General features: G+C 43.8%; 1 protein-coding gene across 2 annotated transcripts in view; it reads right to left on the reverse strand.

Moving 5' to 3' along the window:
* The window catches only part of LOC121271299 (phospholipid phosphatase 3-like), a 106,974-nt gene that overhangs the window by 16,173 nt on the left and 69,997 nt on the right, over positions 1–20,804 (reverse strand). Inside the window, exon 6 of one of the 2 annotated variants that reach the window (XM_041177188.1) lies at positions 15,883–19,539. The exons of the other annotated variant lie outside the window; for it this stretch is intronic. Coding sequence (XP_041033122.1) covers positions 19,438–19,539 — 102 coding nt within the window. The 3' untranslated portion in view covers positions 15,883–19,437. Of the gene's footprint in view, positions 1–15,882; positions 19,540–20,804 lie in introns of those variants that run through there. 2 annotated transcript variants of the gene reach the window in all.

Raw genomic sequence — 20,804 nt, forward strand, 5'->3', positions numbered from 1 at the left:
CCCGGAGACAAAGACGGCGGAAGAAGAGTTCAGCATTGTGCTGAGCCCGAAATTCATTGAGATGAGGGCGTAAGGGTATGAAACTAAGTCCTTTGCTGAGCACTGAACATTCAGCATCAAAGATGGGAAGGTCAGGGGGTATGGTGAATACCTGGCTGGGGTTGGGATTGGAAGACGGGGTGGGGACGGAGGGACAGGCAGGGGTGGAGGGTCCTGGATGGGTGTTGGTGTCGATGAGTTGTTGGAGCTTGCCTTCCTTAGCACTTGAGAGAAAGAGAAAAAGTTTCTTGTTGAGGCATCGGATGAGACAAAGAATAAAATGAAACTGGGGGCACGCCCAGCTTTGAAAAAGGGTGCGGTGGTGCTGCTGGAGGGAGAGGTCAACTGTGTTCGTTTGGCGGCGCATGGAACTGAGTGTGGATCTCAGAATGTGACGGGAACAGCAATCCGAGGAACGTTGTATGTCTTGGAGATACCTGTAATCCTGGGTGGGTTCGAAACATGAGGGATGGAATTTCAGTTGAAATCCACGTGGGGTAAGTCGGAGACGGAGACAGTCACTGAGGAAGGAGATATGGCTGTGAAAGCGGGTTTTAGTAAACACCTTGATAAACACCAGGAGAGAAATGGAAAGCAATGAAGGTGAACAAGGCAAAAGAGAGATACGAAAATCCTGACGGGGAGTAGCACAAAACTTCTTCAAGGTAGGCGTTTCTTGAAGAGAAATGGCAGTCAATTAAACACAGAGATAAAAACAAAAAACTGATGATGCTGGAAATCCAAAACAAAAACAGAAACAAAAATACCTGGAAAAACTCAGGTCTGGCAGCATCAGTGGAGAAGAGCAAAGTTGACGTTTCGAGTCCTCATGACCCTTCAACAGAACTAAGTAAAAATAGGAAAGGGGTGAAATAAAAGCTGGTTTAAGTGGCGGTGGGGGGGCGGGGGGGGGGGGGGGGGGGGGGGGGTGGCGGTGGCGGTGTGGTTGTTGGGACAAGCAGCCAGTAATAGGTGGAGATATCCAAAAGATGTCACAGACAAAAGAACAAAGAGGTGTTGAAGGTGGTGATATTATCTAAAGGAATGTGCTAATTAAGAGTAGAAAGCAGGACAGACAAGGTACAGATAGCTCTAGTGGGGGTGGGGGAATACTAAAAGGGCTAAAGGGTAGAGATAAACAATGGGTGGAAATACATTTTAAAATAATGGAATAGGTGGGAAAAGAAAAATCTATATAAATTATCGGAAAAAACAAAAAGGAGGGGGAAGAAACGGAAAGGGGGTGGGGATGGAGGAAGAAACGGAAAGGGAGTGGGGATGGAGGAGAGAGTTCAAGATCTAAAATTGTTGAACTCAATATTCAGTCCGGAAGGCTGTAAAGTGCCTAGTCGGAAGATGAGGTGCTGTTCCTCCAGTTTGGGTTGAGCTTCACTGGAACGCTGCAGCAAGTCAAGAACAGACATGTGGGCATGAGAGCAGGGTGGAGTGTTGAAATGGCAAGTAACAGGGAGGTCTGGGCAATGCTTGCGGACAGACTGAAGGTGTTCTGCAAAGCGGTCACCCAGTCTGCGTGTGGTCTCTCCAACGTAGAGGAAACCACATTGGGAGCAACGAATGCAGTAGACTAAATTGAGGGAAGTGTAAGTGAAGTGCTGCTTCACTTGAAAGGAGTGTTTGGGCCCTTGGACGGTGAGGAGAGAGGAAGTGAAGGGGCAGGTGTTGTATCTTCTGCAGTTGCATGGGAAGGCGCTGTGGGAGGGGGTTGAGGTGTAGGGGGGTGATGGAGGAGTGGACCAGGGTGTCCCAGAGGGAACAATCCCTGCAGAATGCCGCCGGGGTGGGGGGGGTGAAGGGAAGATGTGTTTGGTGGTGGCATCATGCTGGAGTTGGCGGAAATGGCGGAGGATGATCCTTTGAATGCAGAGGCTGGTGGGGTGATAAGTGAGGACAAGGGGGACCCTATCATGTTTCTGGGAGGGAGAGGAAGCTGTGAGGGCGGATGCGTGGGAGATGGGCATGACATGGTTGAGGGCCCTGTCAACCACCGTGGGTGGAAAACCTTGGTTAAGGAAGAAGGAAGACATGTCAGAGGAACTGTTTTTGAAAGTGGCATCATCAGAACAGATGCGACGGAGGCGAAGGAACTGAGAGAATGGGATGGAGTCCTTACAGGAAGCGGGGTGTGAGGAGCTGTGGTCGGGTTAGCTCCAGCCCAGGCAACATCCTGAATCTCCTCTGCACCCTCTCCAGCGCAATCATATCCTTCCTCTGGTGTGGCGATCAGAACTGCACACAGAACAGCAGCTGTGGCCTAACTATACAGTTCTACCATAACCTCCCTGCTTTTATACTCTATGCTAATAAAGGCAAGTATCCCATATGCCCTCTTAACCACCTGTGGCGCTGCCTTCAGGGTGCAATGGACATGTACACCAAGGTCCCTCTGATCCTCTGTACTTCCTAAGGTCCTACAATTCATTGTATATTCCCTTACCATGTTAGTCCTCCCAAAATGCATTCCCTCACACTTCAAAGGATTAAATTCCATTTGCCTCAGCTCTGCCCATCTTACCAGCCCATCTATGTCATCCTGTAATCTAAGGCTTTCCTCCTCACTATTTACGACACCATCAATTTTCATGTCATCTGCGAACTTACTGATCATACCTCCTATATTCACATCTAAATCATTGGTGTACACTACAAACAGTAACGGTCCCAGCACCAATCCCCGCAATACAACAATCGTCACAGACTTCCAATCGCAAAACAACTTTCAACCATCATCCTCTGCCTCCTACCACCAAACTAATTTTGGATCCAATTTGCCAAATTGCCCTGGATCCCATGGGTCCTTACCTTCTTGACCAGTCTCCCATGCGGGACCTTGTCAAAAGCCTTACTGAAGTCCATGTAGACTACATCAACTGCACTACCCACATTTACACAACTAGTCACCTCCTCAAAAAATTCAGTAGTGTTGCTGCAACATCTGCTATACCAGCGAACAACAATGTGAATAACTGCCCCCACTCATCCCCAGAGATGCTGCACTGGGCTGAATCTTCCTGGCCTCATTGTGGTGGGAATGGAGGTAGGGTGGGGGGACTGGGAAAATAGCGGGAGCCAGGTCAGAGCTGCTCCTTGGCGTATTCTCGTCCCTGGAAAAGTTTTCTAAGTGTGGCTTGAGAAGCAGATTGCCTGTCCACTGCACTGAGGCAGGCAGGCTTTTGAAGTAGTTAAGGCCCCAAATGCAGCACCAGCACCATTTTACTGGTGGTGGAAGGCCCCTTCCCTCCCCCCGCAGTCAGCTCCATGGGGGCGGCTTCCCTGGGTAGTTTGGGGGTGGGGGTGGATCATTCACCCAAAGAGGGGGCCATGGGCAGAAAAGACATCCCTCATGCCCCCGGCGAGAGGGGTTTCCCTGCCAATCCAAAAGGCCTGCCATCTTCTCCCTTCTACAATGTCTAATTACTTTTACCCCTGTGAGCATACCTCTATTCTGAGGCACCCCCCCACCCCCTCACATTTTCAGATCTGCCTCAGTAGTGTCCATCTCTCCTGCGGTTGGTCTGCCAGCATCAGGAGCCTGCCTGTGATCTAGAATGGTGAGAGCCGAGGTGGCCATTAGGAGGCTGGCTCTGTTAAAATGGATCCTTTGGTCTGGCTCCTGCCAAGTGCCGGCTCTGGGACCTGCATTTGGTCCTGAACTTTGGAATCCTAAGACCCAGGGGAATATCCTGCTCACAGTACCACAGCAACTTAGCAGATACTCATAATTCATCATATTAATACCTTTGACAAAACACAATACCCAGCAGAAAGTCTATGAGATTTTGACCAATGAACCCCTTGACTGGCATGGAGACAGATTCACTGGCTAATTAAGGGCGGTGGGCAGGACCACAAAGCTGGAAGGCCATTTAGAGACTTCCAGGTCTGGCAGCCTCTGTGGGGAGAGAGAAAAACAGAGTTAATGTTTGGAGTCCAACATGGCTCTTCTTCAGAAGAAGGGTCATATTGGACTCGAAATGTTAACTCTGTTTCTCTCTGCACAGATGCTGCCAGACCTGCTGAGTTTTTCCAGCACTTCCTGTTTCTATTTCAGATCTCCAGCATTTTGCTTTTATTTATATGGAGGACATCTAGCTTCAGAGGAGTACCCAGCTGCAGTCCAAGGTAAGTAACTGAAAGACAGCTTCAACAAAAAGATGCCCTTCCAGCTACTTTTGGAAAATTTAATTAAAAGATAGAAAAAGCAGCACTGCTAGTCCCAAACCCACCTCACCCAAAATGGACAATACTTGGAATGGGGTCAGGAAACAGGCATGCTGGCCAGTTCCAGTATATTTTGTCCCTATCCACTTCCATTCCCAATCTCAGTGGGATCTGGAAATTTTGCACTTTAAGTCAAAACATTTCACTATTTGATTCATTGTTCTAGTACTTTTTCCTGATTATCCCTTCCCAAATCATCTCTAGATCCTTCAGGTCTAAGCGCAGATCAAATAATTAATAAATATAGAAAAGGAAAGGAATGAGAAGGGACCATTCATTTTATTGCCACTTCTTCAACAGACCATGTTAATCTGTTCTAACAGAGATCTTATTCTATCACCTACAGAAGGCAGCCCTACAAAGTTACCTCCCATCATTGAACAACAACAAATCAATTCCAACTGCGGATGAACTGGACAAGGGCAATATTCATAATTGATCACTGATGCTGTAGAGATTTGCATAATTAGCTGGGGTTGAAGAATCCTTAACAAAAACAGAATTTCCTGGAAAAACTCAGCAGGTCTGGCAGCATCGGCGGAGAAGAAAAGAGTTGACGTTTCGAGTCCTCATGACCCTTTGACAGAACTGAGTGAATCCAAGAAAGGGGTGAAATATAAGCTGGTTTAAGGTGGGGGTGGTGGGGGGGCGGTGGGTTTGGTTGGGGGGAGAGAAGTGAAGGGGGTTGGTGTGGTTGTAGGGACAAACAAGCAGTGATAGAAGCAGATCATCAAAAGATGTCACAGACAACAGAACAAAAGAACACATAGGTGTTGAAGTTGGTGATATTATCTAAATGAATGTGCTAATTAAGAATGGATGGTAGGGCACTCAAGGTATAGCTCTAGTGGGGGTGGGGGGAGCATAAAAGATTTAAAAATATTTAAAAATAATGGAAATAGGTGGGAAAAGAAAAATCTATATAATTTATTGGAAAAAAACAAAAGGAAGGGGGAAGAAACAGAAAGGGGGTGGGGATGGAGGAGGGAGCTCAAGACCTAAAGTTGTTGAATTCAATATTCAGTCCGGAAGGCTGTAAAGTGCCTAGTTGGAAGATGAGGTGTTGTTCCTCCAGTTTGCGTTGGGCTTCACTGGAACAATGCAGCAAGCCAAGGACAGACATGTGGGCAAGAGAGCAGGGTGGAGTGTTAAAATGGCAAGTGACAGGGAAGTTTGGGTCATTCTTGCGGACAGACCGCAGGTGTTCTGCAAAGCGGTCACCCAGTTTACGTTGGTCTCTCCAATGTAGAGAAGACCACATTGGGAGCAATGAATGCAGTAGACTAAGTTGGGGGAAATGCAAGTGAATGGAGTGTTTGGGCCCTTGGACGGTGAGGAGAGAGGAAGTGAAGGGCCAGGTGTTACATCTTTTGTGTGGGCATGGGGTGGTGCCATAGGAGGGGGTTGAGGAGTAGGGGGTGATGGAAGAGTGGACCAGGGTGTCCCGGAGGGAACGATCCCTATGGAATGCTGATAGGGGGGGGTGAAAGGAAGATGTGTTTGGTGGTGGCATCATGCTGGAGTTGGCGGAAATGGCAGAGGATGATATCCTTTGAATGCAGAGGCTGGTGGGGTGATAAGTGAGGACAAGGGGGACCCTATCATGTTTCTGGGAGGGAGGAGAAGGCATGAGGTCAGATGCGCGGGAGGTGGGCTGGACACGGTTGTGGGCCCTGTCAACGACCGTGAGTGGAAAACCTCGATTAAGGAGGAAGGGGGACATGTCAGAGGAACTGTTTTTGAAGGTAGCATCATCGGAACAGATGCAACGGAGGCAATGGAACTGAGAGAATGGGATGGAATCCTTACAGGAAGCAGGGTGTGAGGAGCTGTGGTCGAGGTGGCTGTGGGAGTCGGTAGGTTTGTAATGGATATTGGTGGACAGTCTATCACCAGAGATTGAGACAGAGAGGTCAAGGAAGGGAAGGGAAGTGTCAGAGATGGACCACCTGAAAATGATGGAGGGTTGGAGATTGGAAGCAAAATTAATAAATTTTTCCAAGTCCCGACGAGAGCATGAAGCAGCACCGAAGTAATCATTGATGTACCGGAGAAAGAATTGTGGAAGGGGGCCGGAGTAAGACTGGAACAAGGAATGTTCCACATACCCCATAAAGACACAGACAAAGCTTGGACCCATAGCCACACCTTTTATTTGGAGGAAGTGGGAGGAGTTGAAGGAGAAATTCAGTGTGAGAACAAGTTCAGCCAGACGGAGGAGAGTAGTGGTGGATGGGGATTGTTCGGGCCTCTGTTCGAGGAAGAAGCTAAGGGCTCTCAGACCATCCTGGTGGGGGATGGAGGTGTAGAGGGATTGGACGTCCATAGTGAAGAGGAAGCTGTTGGGGCCAGGGAACTGGAAATTGTTGATGTGACGTAAGGTGTCAGACGAATCACGGATGTAGGTGGGAAGGGACTGGACAAGGGGAGAGAGAATGGAGTCAAGATAACGAGAAATGAGTTCTGTGGGGCAGGAGCAAGCTGAGACGATCGGTCTACCGGGACAGTTCTGTTTGTGGATTTTGGGTAGGAGGTAGAAGCGGGCCGTCCGAGGTTGGGCGACTATCAGTTTGGAAGCTGTGGGAGGAAGATCCCCAGAGGAGATGAGGCCAGTGACAGTCCTGGAAACAATGGCTTGATGTTCAGTGGTGGGGTCATGGTCCAGGGAGAGGTAGGAGGAAGTGTCTGCGAGTTGACACAGCCTCCGCGAGGTAGAGGTTCAGTGCGCCAGACAACAACAGCACCACCCTTGTCAGCGGGTTTGATGACAATGTCAGGGTTGGACCTGAGAGAATGGAGTGCAGTAAGTTCAGAGAGAGACAGGTTAGAATGGGTGAGAGGAGCAGAGAAATTGAGACGACTAATGTCACGCCGACAGTTCTCAATGAAAAGATCAAGAGAAGGTAAGAATCCAGAGGGAGGGGTCCAGGTGGAGGGAGAATATTGGAGGTGGGTGAAAGGATCCGTTGAACGGGGAGAGGACTCCAGTCCAAAGAAGTGAGCCCGGAGACGAAGGCGGCGGAAGAAGAGTTCAGCATCATGCCGAGCCCGAAATTCATTGAGATGAGGGCGTAAGGGTATGAAACTAAATCCTTTGCTGAGCACTGAACGTTCAGCATCGAAGAGGGGAAGGTCAGGGGGTATAGTGAATACACGGCTGGGGCTGGGATTGGAAGATGGGGTGGGGACAGAGGGACAGGCAGGGGTGGAGGGTCCTAGATGGGTGTTGGTGTCGATGAGTTGTTGGAGCTTGCGTTCCTTAGCACTTGAGAGAAAGAGAAAAAGTTTCTTGTTGAGGCGTCGGATGAGACGAAGAATAAAATGAAACTGGGGGCACGTGCAGCTTTGAAAAATTCTTGTTTGTTTTTATTATTCATTCATGGGATGTGGGTGTCACTGGCTATGCCAGCATTTATTGCCCACCTAATTGCCATTCAGAGGGCATTTAAGAGCCAACCCAATTGTGGGTCTGGAGTCACATGTAGGCCAGAAGATTTCCTTCCCTAAAGGACATTAGTGAACCAGCAATGGCTTCACAGTCATCATTAGACTTTTAATTCCAGATTTTTATTGAATTCAAATTCCACCATCTGCTGTGGTAAGATTCAAACCCAGGTCCCAGAACATTACCCTGGGATAACTAGATTACTAGTCCAGTGACAATACCACTCTGCCATTGCCTCCCCTCTCCTCCCCTTGTATTTTAATATAAAGTAAAATTGAAATTTCAGAATATCTGACTTCTCATGTCAGTTTTTTCTTTGTAAATACAGCTCTTTACTCTGGCCCTCAGAATTTTGTTGGTTCTTTTTATACCAGGAGTAAAACTTGGAGGCTGTGTATGGTTTGGAGGGAGCCCAATACTAACAAGCTTGATGTGTCTGTCCGATCAAACATCAAATGAATTGGCACAGATGAGTACAACCTCAACATAAACGCTCTTATCGGAAACACTGAAAGCGGGATAATTCTTTGCCATTCACTCATGGTGCAAAGTTGGCTTTAAGGATGCTAAAATACACTTAGCCCTCTCTCTCCTACTCCACTGTTTAACTGTCAAAATTAACAGTAATTAAACAAAGTAAACATCGAGCCAGATTATTGACATTGCTTCTCAACAGTTAACATTGCTTTTGCACAAGAACATTGTGGGAATGTGCAGGCTTAATCCATGGGGGATTTTCACTATCACTTTCATCCTGCCTTGTCATAGAGAAACTCATATACACACATGCAGGGCAACGAATGGCTGAGTGTCAAATGCCAAAGTTACATTGAGAATTGCTGGCTGTATTTAAAACTGTACAGAGGGTTGCGAGGGTGCAGAGATGTAAGTTGTAATGGACCCGTAAAAAATTAATCTCTTTGCGGTGCCTCTGAACTCCCAACATCCCTTATCAGCACTTAGAGCAAGCATGTCGCCCTATCTCAAAGGATAAGAGCTCCTGACCCTTAATGTCCGCAATGGTTGATTTCCTTTCAAAGTAAAATTAATGAGGGGCATTCCTTAGTGTGAGAAGTTTACAGGAGAGTACCAGCATCCCAGACACAGCTTTCACAGTTTCTGGGGAGATAAAGGACCCTTGATGTTGAAAGTCTGACTCCTTGATGGGTCCGTTTGTTCTTAACAATGTAAACTTTGTTTAAAAGAAGATTGTTTTCATGGAGGTTTACAAAGGAGATGTGATAAACATCCCTAAAGCTTGTCCTAATTTGGCATTATTTGGGCCAGGTGGAAGGAGCTTCTGAAGAATCCTTGAACACTGTTCAAAGGCAGAGTCAATTTTGACATAGGTCTAATGGTTTTGACAACTCCTTAAAGCATTGTCTACTCCCTGGGATGCCCAGAGGAATACAGGAATCATTTGTTGGCATCTTAGAATGTCTGTAGCAGGTCAGAGATTAGAAATTCTGTGGCAAGTAATTCAACTCCTGAAATGCTGTCCACCATCTGCAAGGTGCAAGTCGGAGTGTGATGGAATACTTTCCACTTGCCTGTGTGTTTGCAGCTCCAACAACACTCACAAAGATCGATACCATGCAAGATAAAGCAGCCTACTTGATCGGCACCCCCATATACATCTTAAACATTCACTCAGTCACTGGCACACAGTGGCAGCAGTGTGTACCATCTACAAGATGCACTACAGCAACTCATAAAGACTCCTTCAACAGTACTTTCCAAACCTGCAACCTCTACCAGCTAGAAGGACAAGGGCAACAGACACATGGGAACACCACCACCTGTAAGTGCCTCATCAAGTCACTCACCATTCCAACTTGGAACTATATCGCCATTCCTTCACTGTTGCTGGGTCAAAAATCTGGCACACCCTTCCTAACAGCATTGTGGATGTACCTACACCGCATGGATTGCAGTGGTTCAAGAAGGCAGCTCACCACTACTTTCTCAGGGGCAATTAGGGACAGGCAATAAATACTGGTCTTGCCATCAACACTCACATCTGAAGAACAAATAATAAAATGCCGCAGCCTACTCCATTCCCTTTAAGTGATGTCAGAAGGTGGCAATGACCCCATAGAGCCATATCTACGAAAGCTGTTTGCATCTCCTATCTGTAATCATTGACACTTCATAGTGAGCTGGACATTGCACTATCAGTGAGAAGTGGCAGGCTTTGCATGTGTGAAAGGAGGCCTCAAACTGACCATTAATGGTCTGGGTGTCCAGGGTGACGTCGAGCAATGCACATCTATATTCAGACGAGACCAGGCCAGTTTTGAACACTACCTACATTACAAGTGTCTACATGGCAAAAGTAACTTTTTGGCTCTAACGCACTTAAGGGTGTCCTGAGGCCATGAACAAAGTTATATAAATGGAAACATTTATTTTCTTTTTAGATGATTTCAATCAAATTCTGCCGTATGAAACAGAAAATAATGAATACTGTGATTGAGCTACAGACTGGAATTTCAATGAGAAGGTCAGATGGTTAATACATAGAATAATAGACACTGGAAAAAAGTTACAGACTGGAATCTAATTGAGGGGCTTGGATGACTCATATAGAGAATAACAGACACCAGAGGGTTTATTTTACTAACTTTCCCAATAGGAAACTTAAATGATCAACTTGGCCACCTGTTTACACCCCATTGATCTTATTTTCCATTAAAGTCAATGGTAAGTAAAATTGGGCAGATTGTAAAATGGCAAGCTGATCTGATTCCATATTAACCTGCTGACTGGGCCAGATTAAAAATAACCACCAGGGTGAGTTACAAAATGGAATTTAATTGAACAATTAAGGTGGTTTCTAGACAGAGAGGGGTTTTAAACTGGAACCTAGCCGAGGGGCTGAAATGGTTTACATATAGAATGATAACATATAGAATAATATTAAATGTTACAGGCTGAAATCAAAGAATTGGGATGATTTATATATAGAATAACATCTGAGAATGTAATCATGGGGTTCAGATATTGAATGATAGATACTGAGATGACTGAAATCTGATCAAGGGGTTCAGATAATTTACATATGGTATGGTATCAATGCTCTGCCCAAAGACAGGGTCCTTGGGTTCATTATCTCTATTTCACCCTGAGCTGTTTTTGGCAGCAGTGGCATTGTCTTTCAAGCAGGACAGGTCCCCAAGTCTACCTCAGCAAGAGCAAGAATTGAACCTATGCTGTTGTTCTGAACCACACACTTGCCAACTGAGCTAAACAGCCCCCATAAATAAACAGATACTGAAGAATGCAGTCTGGTTTGAATGGTTTAAATATAGAATAAACATAAACCTAGGAGTTAGTTACAGGCTTGGATGTGCTAGAGGATTGTGAACATAGTTAACCAAGTGTGTCCTTAGCAGTAAGTCATTCAGGGGAAAAATACTTTGTCCTGATTCATAATTAAATCCCCATAGGTTGCATCAAGTATATGATCAGCCTCAGTGATAAAATGGTGTGTTGATTCCTTTCTTTGTGAATGGATAACAATCCCACCCAGGTTCCTTTCCTTTTTCACTGTTGTTAATGGACAGCTATTCATTATATGCCTGCATTTCAACTTTCCTGTTCCAACTTGCATGAGTGTATATTTAGACCAGCATCAAACCTCATCTGCTATTACTCAGTCTATCAGCTATTTTTTCATGTTCCTTCAATAGTATCAAATCTCCCCTATTCTAGTAACAAAGTTAGGCAGCTTGCTGCCATCAGCAAATATCACCAGAAGCCACCTGCTCCACATCACTTACCAAAAGTATGAATAGCAGGGCTCTCAGATGGACTCTGGAAGGCTGCATCAGCCAATGTCCCAACCTTTGCATTGATAGCAATTCTCAGTTAACTGATATGCCATTAAATCTACAATCCTTTCTCCTCATGCAGAATTTTATTGAATGCATTCTGAAAAACCACAGAATCATTGAATGGTTACAGTACAGGAGGTCATTCAGCCCATTATGTCCATGTCGGCTCCCTGTAAGAGCTCCTCAGCAAGTCCTTGTTTCTTTCCCCATAGCCCTGCAAATATTTTATTTTCATATAATTAATTGAAATTATCCAATTCACTTTTGAAAGCCACCAATGAATCTGCCTCCGCCACACTCTCAGGCAGTGCATTCCAGATCCTAACCACTCACTGGCTAAAAAGTGTTTTTTCTCATATTGCTGTTGCTTCTTTTAAATCAGTGCCTCTGGTTCTTGACCCTTCTGCCAATGAGAAAACCTACCCCATCAACTCGGTTCAGCCTCCTCAATATTTTGAACATCTCTATCAAATCTGCTCTCAAACTTTTCTCCTCTGTTGTAAAGGTTTGTTCAGTGTTTCACTAAGAGGTCTGGAAGCTTGTATGATTGAACATTTAGTGTTTACTAATAACTCATAACTATATACATCTCCAGGGTACAGCCCCAACTGGATACTGTCTCCATGCTGGCTTCCGCTAGATTCTACTATACTCAGTCTACACCATACTGTGGACGATACTGTTTCCCCAGTCCCACACTAACCCTTACAATGCCAAATCCCTTATACCACATTCCACATTCTTTAAAGCCAGCTGTCCTAGGTTCACCAATCTATCCTCATGACTGAAATCTCTCATCCCTGGAAGGAACTGATAGCTTAAAAATTTATATCTGCAAGTAGCCTCTTATCTGCTAATTTGCCTCCTCAAAATGTTAAACTAAGTCATGTCAAGTTTTTCTTCTGCTCCCAGTGCTCGTCAGATGAGTACTGATCTTGTAAAATGCTGTTGGACACTTTCGCCGTGACCAATGTTGGGTCAGCTCTTAAATGGATTCCACTCCATGGCTCACCTGTTTTCTGAAGGTCAGCATAACATTTGTTATTTTCAAATCTTCAGCGACAGCTCTTGATCTTATGGAGATCCCAAAAATTATGAACTTGACCTATTTACTTTTGTATCTCTGGAGTATTTTAGGGCATATTCCATCTGGTTCAAGCACCTTTCAGATATTTAATTCATACAGGGTCAATACAGAGAAGGAAGGCCATTTTATATACCTTTCAAACTTCCATTCAGAAAAATCTAGTCCACTCACCACCAGGGTTTCTGCTTGGATGTTTATTTGATGTGATCATACTTTATGTTAAAAAAAAGCCCTCCTAAAAACAGTTCTCAAATTTGTCTTTTCTTGTCTCGTTTATTTTGTACCAACTTTCACTACTTACCTTGAAGCAGTGTTCCAGAATTAGCCTTTTCTATGTTTACTATCGTACATACTTATGTCCTGCCTCAGTTACCTCCCTTTAAGACTGAAGAGCCCAAGTTTCTCCAGTCTCAGTTTATAACCTAATCCTTTGACTCTAGGATAAGTTTTGTGGCTCTTTTCTGTGCTGCCTCCGGGGCTTGTACATCTTCCTTTGTGTGTCAGTGGCCAAAAGTGGAGCCGGTGTTCAAAGTGCAGTCTGACCAAAGCATCGTACATTCTCCAACTTATAGTCCACTTGTCCTTCAGCATTTCAGATACTTTGCTGCTGCACAATGCTGATATGTTAGATCCCGAATCCTCCAATGCATTTGAGAGGGTTCTAGGGACAAGATACTTCATTTATGAGGAAAGATTGGCAAAGCTGGCACTGTTCTCCTTACAGAGGTTGAAAGCAGATTTGACAGGTGTTCAAAATCATCATATGTCTAGAAAGAGTAGACAAGAGAGAAACTGATCCCATTGGTGGAAGGGTCAAGAACCTGAGGATACAGATTCAAAGTGATTTGAAAGAGAAGTAGAGGCAACATGAGGGAAAACCATTTTACACAGCGAGTGGTTAGGATCTGGAATGTACTGCTCGAGTGTGTTATGATGTTATGACCAGAGATATTCAGGTTACGATGAGAAGGAAAAGAGAGGCTTTTAGCAGGTACAAGGGAAGGAAATCAGCAGAGGCATTAGTGGAGTACAGACAGTGCAGGGTGGAGCTTAAGAAAGCAATTAGGAGAGCAAAGAGGGGATTTGAGAAAGCCCTGGCTGGTAAATATAGGGAAAATCCCAAAATATTCTAAAAGTATATCAATGGGAAGAGGATAACCAGAGAAAGAATAGGGCCCATAAGAGACCAAGGGGGCAATCCATGGGTGGAGCCAGAGGACATCACTGGAGTGTTGAATGAATACTTCGCTTCCATCTTCACCCAAGAGAATGAGGATGAAGGTATCGAACTCAGGGAGAGAGACTGCGAGGTTCTTAAGCAAATTGATATGATATAGGGAGTGACAAGGTATAGGAGGTGCTGGCAGGTTTAAAAGTGGACAAATCTCCAGGTCTGGATGATTTGTGTCCCAGACTGCTGAGGGAAGCAAGGGAGGAGATCATAGGGGCTCTGACCCAAATTTTTAATTCCTCTCTGGCCACGGGGAGGTGCCAGAGGACTGGAGATCAGCTAATGTGGTTCCGCTATTTAAGAAGGGTTGTAGAAATAAACCAGGGAACTACAGGCCAGTGAGTCTCACGTCAGTGGTAGGGAAACTTTTGGAGAAATTTCTGAAGGAGAGTATCTATCTCCACTTGCAGAGGCAAGGTTTGATCAGGGATAGTCAGCATGGCTTTGTCAGAGGGAGGTCATACCTAACAAATTTGATTGAATTTTTTGAGGAGGTGACCAGGTGTGTAGATGAGGATAGTGTAGTTGATGTAGTTTAAATGGATTTCAGCAAAGCCTTTGACATGGTCCCACATGGGAGACTTATAAAGAAGGCAAAGGCACATGGGATACCGGGTAATTTGATAAGATGGATTCAAAATTGGCTTAGTTGTAGGAGGCAGAGGATGATGACAGAAGGATGCTTTAGTGACTGGAAGCCGTATCCAGTGGCGTACCACAGGGATCTGTGCTCAGTCCCCTATTATTCGTCATTTATATAAACGACATCGATGACTATGTGGGGGGTAGGATTAGTAAGTTTGCGGATGACACAAAGATTGGCCGGGTGGTTAATAATGAGGTTGAGTGTCTTGGGCTCCAGGAAGGTATAGACGGGATGGTCAAATGGGCAGATAAGTGGCAGATGGAATTTAACCCTGAAAAGTGTGAGATGATACACTTTGGAAGGAGTAATTTGACAAGGAAGTATTCAATGAATAGCATGGCACTAGGAAGTTCTGAGGAACAAAGGGACCTTGGTGTGTGTGTCCATAGATCTCTGAAGGTGGAGGGGCATGTTAGTGGGGTGGTGAAAAAGGCATATGGGACACTTGCCTTTATCAATCGAGGCATAGATTACAAAAGTAGGGAGGTCATGTTGAAGTTGTATAGAACCTTGGTGAAGCCACAGCTGGAGTACTGTGTGCAGTTCTGGTCGTCACATTATAGGAAGGATGTGATTGCACTGGAGGGGTTGCAGAGGAGATTCACCAGGATGTTGCCTGGGATGAAACATTTAAGTTATGAAGAGAGGTTAGATGGACTTGGGTTGTTTTCGTTGGAGCAGAGAAGACTGAGGTGCGACCTGATCGAGGTGTACAAGACTATGAGGGGCATGGACAGGGTGGATAGGGAGCAGCTGTTCCCCTTAGTTGAAGGGTCAGTCACAAGGGGGCTTAAGTTCAAGGTGAGGGGCAGGAGGATTAGGGGGGATGTGAGGAAAAACTTTTTTACCCAGAGGGTGGTGACTGTCTGGAATGTGCTGCCTGGGAGGGTGATGGAGGTGGGTTGCCTCACATCCTTTAAAAAGTACCTGGAAGAAAATTCAGTCATGGCTTTCAAAAGTGAATTGGATAACTACCTGAGGAGAAAAAAATTGCAGGGTTATGGGGAAAAGGCAGGGGAGTAGACTAGCGGAATAACTCCTACAGAGAGCTGGCAGGGACGGAGGGATAAATGGTCTCCTCCTGTGCGGTAGCTATTCTATGATTCTATGCTTTCTACATTGCTTTCAACTTCACATTTAGTGTTTACAGAACATTTGCTTTACTGGCTTATTTACTCAAAAATAATATACTCTTTATTATTGCAAAAAACTCTATTTGGTGACTATTCTCCGGAACTTTAATTTAACTCGTACAAGAACTGTGGGTGGGTTTACTACATTAACCTGTATTTATATAGAATTTTTATTGTTGGCCTGTTGAAATGCAAAGGTCAATGAAAAAAATAGCATAGCTCTCAATAAAATTGAAAAAGGAATTAACTTTTATTTACAATAAAAATTTTATACACATATATTTTGAGGTTTCTCACACATTATACTCACAATTCATAATACACACCAAAGCCCTTTGGCAAGGCTATTAAGGTGTCTACAAAAGTTGTCTGATAAAAATATGGGTTATAGCAGCACAAAGAAGCAATTCACAATCAGGCCATTTCCACAACACCAGCAGACATTTATAGAATTCAAGACTTGGGTGGCCAAATACTGCAATGATTTACAAATAAGACAGCCTTTTCATTTCTGGGTCCTTTGTTCAAACCCAGCTGAGACTGATGGGATGAAAATCTCTCTCCTCTGGGTTGGAAGGGTCCCAAGTGAAATAAGTCTGGAATTTGTCTTAATCGAGTTCTTATTGGGACACAAACTGTCCATGATGGCATTAGAATTAGGTACTAAATATTACACTACAAATGAGACGTTCAAAGCTAGGGTTAAGCAACATGAAGAGAAATATTCTTCTGGTCATTGTGTGCAATGACATTGAACCTATGTTAATAAAGATTTACTAAACACTATGTTCATGCAAATTCAAACACTGATGTTTACTGGGCCTTGCACAAATTCACTGCTTGGAAAGTAACCGTACTTCAAAAGTGATGCAACGGTTTTAAAGTGTTTTGGGATGTCCTGACAATAAGGTGCTAACTAAACGCAAATTAATTTTTCTTCACCGGTGTGCAGATGTTGAAAAGATCAATAATGATGTTATACAAATGGCTCAAATCTATTTTAAGAAATACTTAATCCCTATTCGCACAGCAATGACACGAGTGCAGTAGAAACTGCAGCTGGGATGAATGGTCATGACACAGAATAGAAAACAGAATGTTTCAGTTCAGCTTGAATTTTATTCTCAGTTTTCTACTGGGCTGAAGGAGATTTCTCCACAACCCCCCTCCCTCCATGCCAAGTTTTATCAAGGCACTCTTCCAAGTTCAGCTTCACAGAAGAAAATGTCACTTTGTCCTTGAGATTTGCAATGCAACAGGGCGTGTGACATGAATAGAAAATTCCCGGAGGCTTGGAATATTCCGAATCCTCAACTTAACACTAGATTAAGCTCAGTAACATCTATCATGATAAATATTTCATAATGCTCTTAACAAATAGGGTACAGCAGGGCAGTGAAATTACACAGAGTAACAGCAATACTACAGAGGTTAATGCTGGTGTTCAGTGCAATTGTGCCATGATGTTTCACGTTCTGCATGGTATTTCTGAAACAACACACTGCGGCTACGAATTTCTCAGAGAACAAGATTGACAGTGGTTTAATGCTATTCGGTTCAGGCAAATACCTCAAGGAAGGGTAAGATATCACTTTGGAATAAAGAGTATGCTAAAAAAATCCATGGTTAAAAATGGAAATAAAACAGGCAAGTTAAACAGATCTAGCAAGTTATTCAACTTAGCATTATATACTTGTTTATTAAAAAGTAAAATATAAAACTATTGGGATTAAAATGTGGATCTCAACTTTTTGACTTGAATTGAATAAATAACAGTGGAATTGAACTGACAATGTTCCAATTACCCATCTTCCTGATCAGCCAACAGAATAGACCCATGTCCGATGGTCTCTCATGGTTATAAACATTCAGTAACTGCTATCTGCCCTCAGCTTGACTCTTCTCAGTTGCAGGCTGCAGTCTCTCTGCTCACCTCTCTTTCTGCCCTTCGCTAAAGTCCTGGTGCTCATGCTGTCTCCTGATTCCGCCACTATTCCTTCCTCTCACATTTGAAGACTCTCAATTAAACACCAATTTCCAATCCTCAGTAGTCCCTTTATACTGCATAATAGACAAGATTGGATTTTCTATTGCACTTTGCACAGATTGTCAATTCGTTGTGATGAGATGTTACCAAAACGGAGATCATGTGGTTTAGTTATTTCAAATTAAAATCACTGAATTAAGAAACTTAATCCTAAAATGTTATAAACAAGTCAACTAAATGCATATCAAATTAAACTGTACTGAGTTCAATGTAAAGTTGGATTAGGCCCCTTTGAGCACTTAATTTGCTTTCTGACAAAACAGATGCATCCCCAGCAGACCACTCATCTGCCTTCTTACCAGAATAGATGAGCCAAAAACAGACAGTAGCAGATATTTCTCATGGGTCTAAACCATCTTCTGTTTAATGCACAATAGCTCACTGATATAGGATTTTAAACTCACTCAAGTTTCCTCCATCTCTATTCAGTATGTTGCATGCAACTTTCTGTCAGTGTTGCTTAATATCAGCCTTCCATCATGTCTTTCATAGCTCTGATCTCTCTTTTCTGCCATTTCAGGTGATTTGTTTGAATCCATTCGAGTCTAGCTCATTTTGCCTCTGGTCAGCCGACTCAACGAACATGCTCAATGGTTTATTTTAACCTTTTTTTTGCTCCTTCTCCCAATCAGTTTACCTACTCCTTTCGGGCACTTGATTTCAAATACATCTGAACTGATGCCTCAAAACTTTGTACATGACCAATCGGATGACTGGACACCAGAGGTAGGGTCATCACTATCTTCAACGTTCTTAACTTTTCATTCTGTCCAATGTCATGTCTTTCTCACAATATCCTTCAATGCCATTGATTGTCAACCTAGCTTTATACTGCATTAAAAAGTCTGGAAATAGAATTACTTTTCTTACCACCCACTGGTTCAAGTGAGTAACATATCAGTTCTAGACTTCAAAAGTGAACAGGACCCATTAGCAAAATATATCAGTCTAACTCCAACCCCCTGGTTTAAACCCCATGAGTTACAGATATAATAAAACTAGGTAATTACTTTGGAAAGAAATTAGCTTGTTTTAGCTGTATACTGAATAACTGGTAAATATCTTAATTGTAGATTCTTCAGTCACAATGATACACTCATAAAAGGCTCAGCATAATGTGACTCATAATATTAATTTATCATTACAAATATAGAATACATTATTGCTCACAGCATTAAGAGTGTGTGTGTCTGTGTGAGTGTGTGAGTGTGTGTGTGAGTGTGAGTGTGAGTGTGTGTGTGAGAGTGTGAGTGTGAGTGTGAGTGTGAGTGTGAGTGTGAGTGTGAGTGTGAGTGTGAGAGTGAGAGTGAGAGTGAGAGTGAGAGTGAGAGTGAGAGTGAGAGTGAGAGTGTGTGTGCATTGTTCAGAGTGTCCATGTCGTGCTAGTATCTATGGTATCAGGCACTTAAGGGCTGTTAGAGAAAATAGGCAAATGGCGACGGATTAACGGGTTCAAAATCCATTAGTCTCTGGAGTAGAAACTGTAACTGAAAGAAGTACTCAAAGCTACCACGGAAAATTCCAAATGATGATCACCAAGCTTCCGGTGAACATGGCATCAGGGACTCGCCTGAAGAAAAAAAATCGGAATGAAGCCGTGCTTGGAGAATGTTCTGGAGATTAAAAAAGAAATGGAAAGTTGTCTTTCAGCACTGGCTTCTTAATACACTTCTGGTGCAGGATGGTTTGTGCTGCCTCCCCAACATCCTTCTGATGCTTCTGGCACTTGTCCTGCTAACATGTTGTGTGATTGGTCTGTATGGAATTGTCTACACAGATGTTTGATTCTTTTGCCGTCTTTCTCTTTGATTTAAACATGTCTGAGATGTGGAACGCCTGAAAGAAAAAGAATATTGCAATGGTCACTTTCACTATTCCTGGCTAAACCACCTTTCTCAAACCATCAGTCTCATCTACACATGAATTGGAGTTCAATCAGTCAGGTTGTCACGGTCTCTCCCATGGTGAGCTTACTCACTGCTAAGTACAGAAGATGATTCAGCTGTAGCTCTATTTCAGATCCAAGACCCCAGGCAACCCCACATTGTGTTATTATTACATCTATGCAGAGGAGATGAGATCTATACTGAGGTAACAGGATGGCTCAAGGGGGTGGTGTCAGCTAGATGTAGACACTGCCGCTCAGCTGGTGCACAATGGCCTTCTTCAAACTCCAAACGTGCTTCACTGTTCTGTATTAGTCCAAAGATCTGCAATGAATGTCAGCAATCAGGCTTTGCACACTGCATCTCCTCCCTCAAAAACCTTTTACAGACCATGCTGTTAGCTGGAACGCTGTCCTGTATATATGCAATGCAATGAAGTGTCACCTGCTATACTGGGAAGAATTAGGGTGCCATCACAAACTCCATCCCCATCTCTGGCTGCTCACTCAGGCTGCAAGCAACTTCGACACCCTGTTCAACAAGAACAGAGCTTCAAACTGTATACAATTCCATTATCAAAATAACATTTCCATTCAAACATACGAACAAGGAACAGGAGTGGGCCATTCAGCCCCTCGAGCTTGCTCGCACCATTCAATAAGATCATGGCTGATCTGATTGTCACCTCAACTCCACATTCCTACCTATCCCCAATAACCTTTGATTCCCTTGTTAGTCAAGAATCTATCTAACTCTGCCTTAAAAATATTCAATGATCCTGCCTCCATTACTCTCTGGCAAAGAGAGTGCCAACGAATCACAACCCTCAGAAAAAAATTCTTCTCATATCCTTCTTAAATGGGAGACCCCTTATTTTTAAACTGTCTCTCCTAATTCTAGTCTCTCCCACAGGGGGAAACATCCTTTCAACATCCACCTTGTCAAGTCCCCTCTGGATTTTAAATGTTTCAATAAGATCGTCTCTGATTCTTCTAAACTCCAATGTATACAGGCCCAGCCTGTCCAACCTTTCCTTCTAAGATAACCCTTTCATCCCAGGTATTGGTCATGTGAACCTTCTCTGAACTGCTTCTAATATATTTATATCCTTTCTTAAATAAAGAAACCAAAACTGAACACAGTACTCCAGATGTGGTCTCACCAACGCCCTGTACAACTGTAGCAAAACATTCCTACTTTTATATTCCATCCCCC

This window comes from Carcharodon carcharias, chromosome 30, assembly GCF_017639515.1.
Source record: "Carcharodon carcharias isolate sCarCar2 chromosome 30, sCarCar2.pri, whole genome shotgun sequence".
Lineage (NCBI taxonomy): Eukaryota > Metazoa > Chordata > Chondrichthyes > Lamniformes > Lamnidae > Carcharodon > Carcharodon carcharias.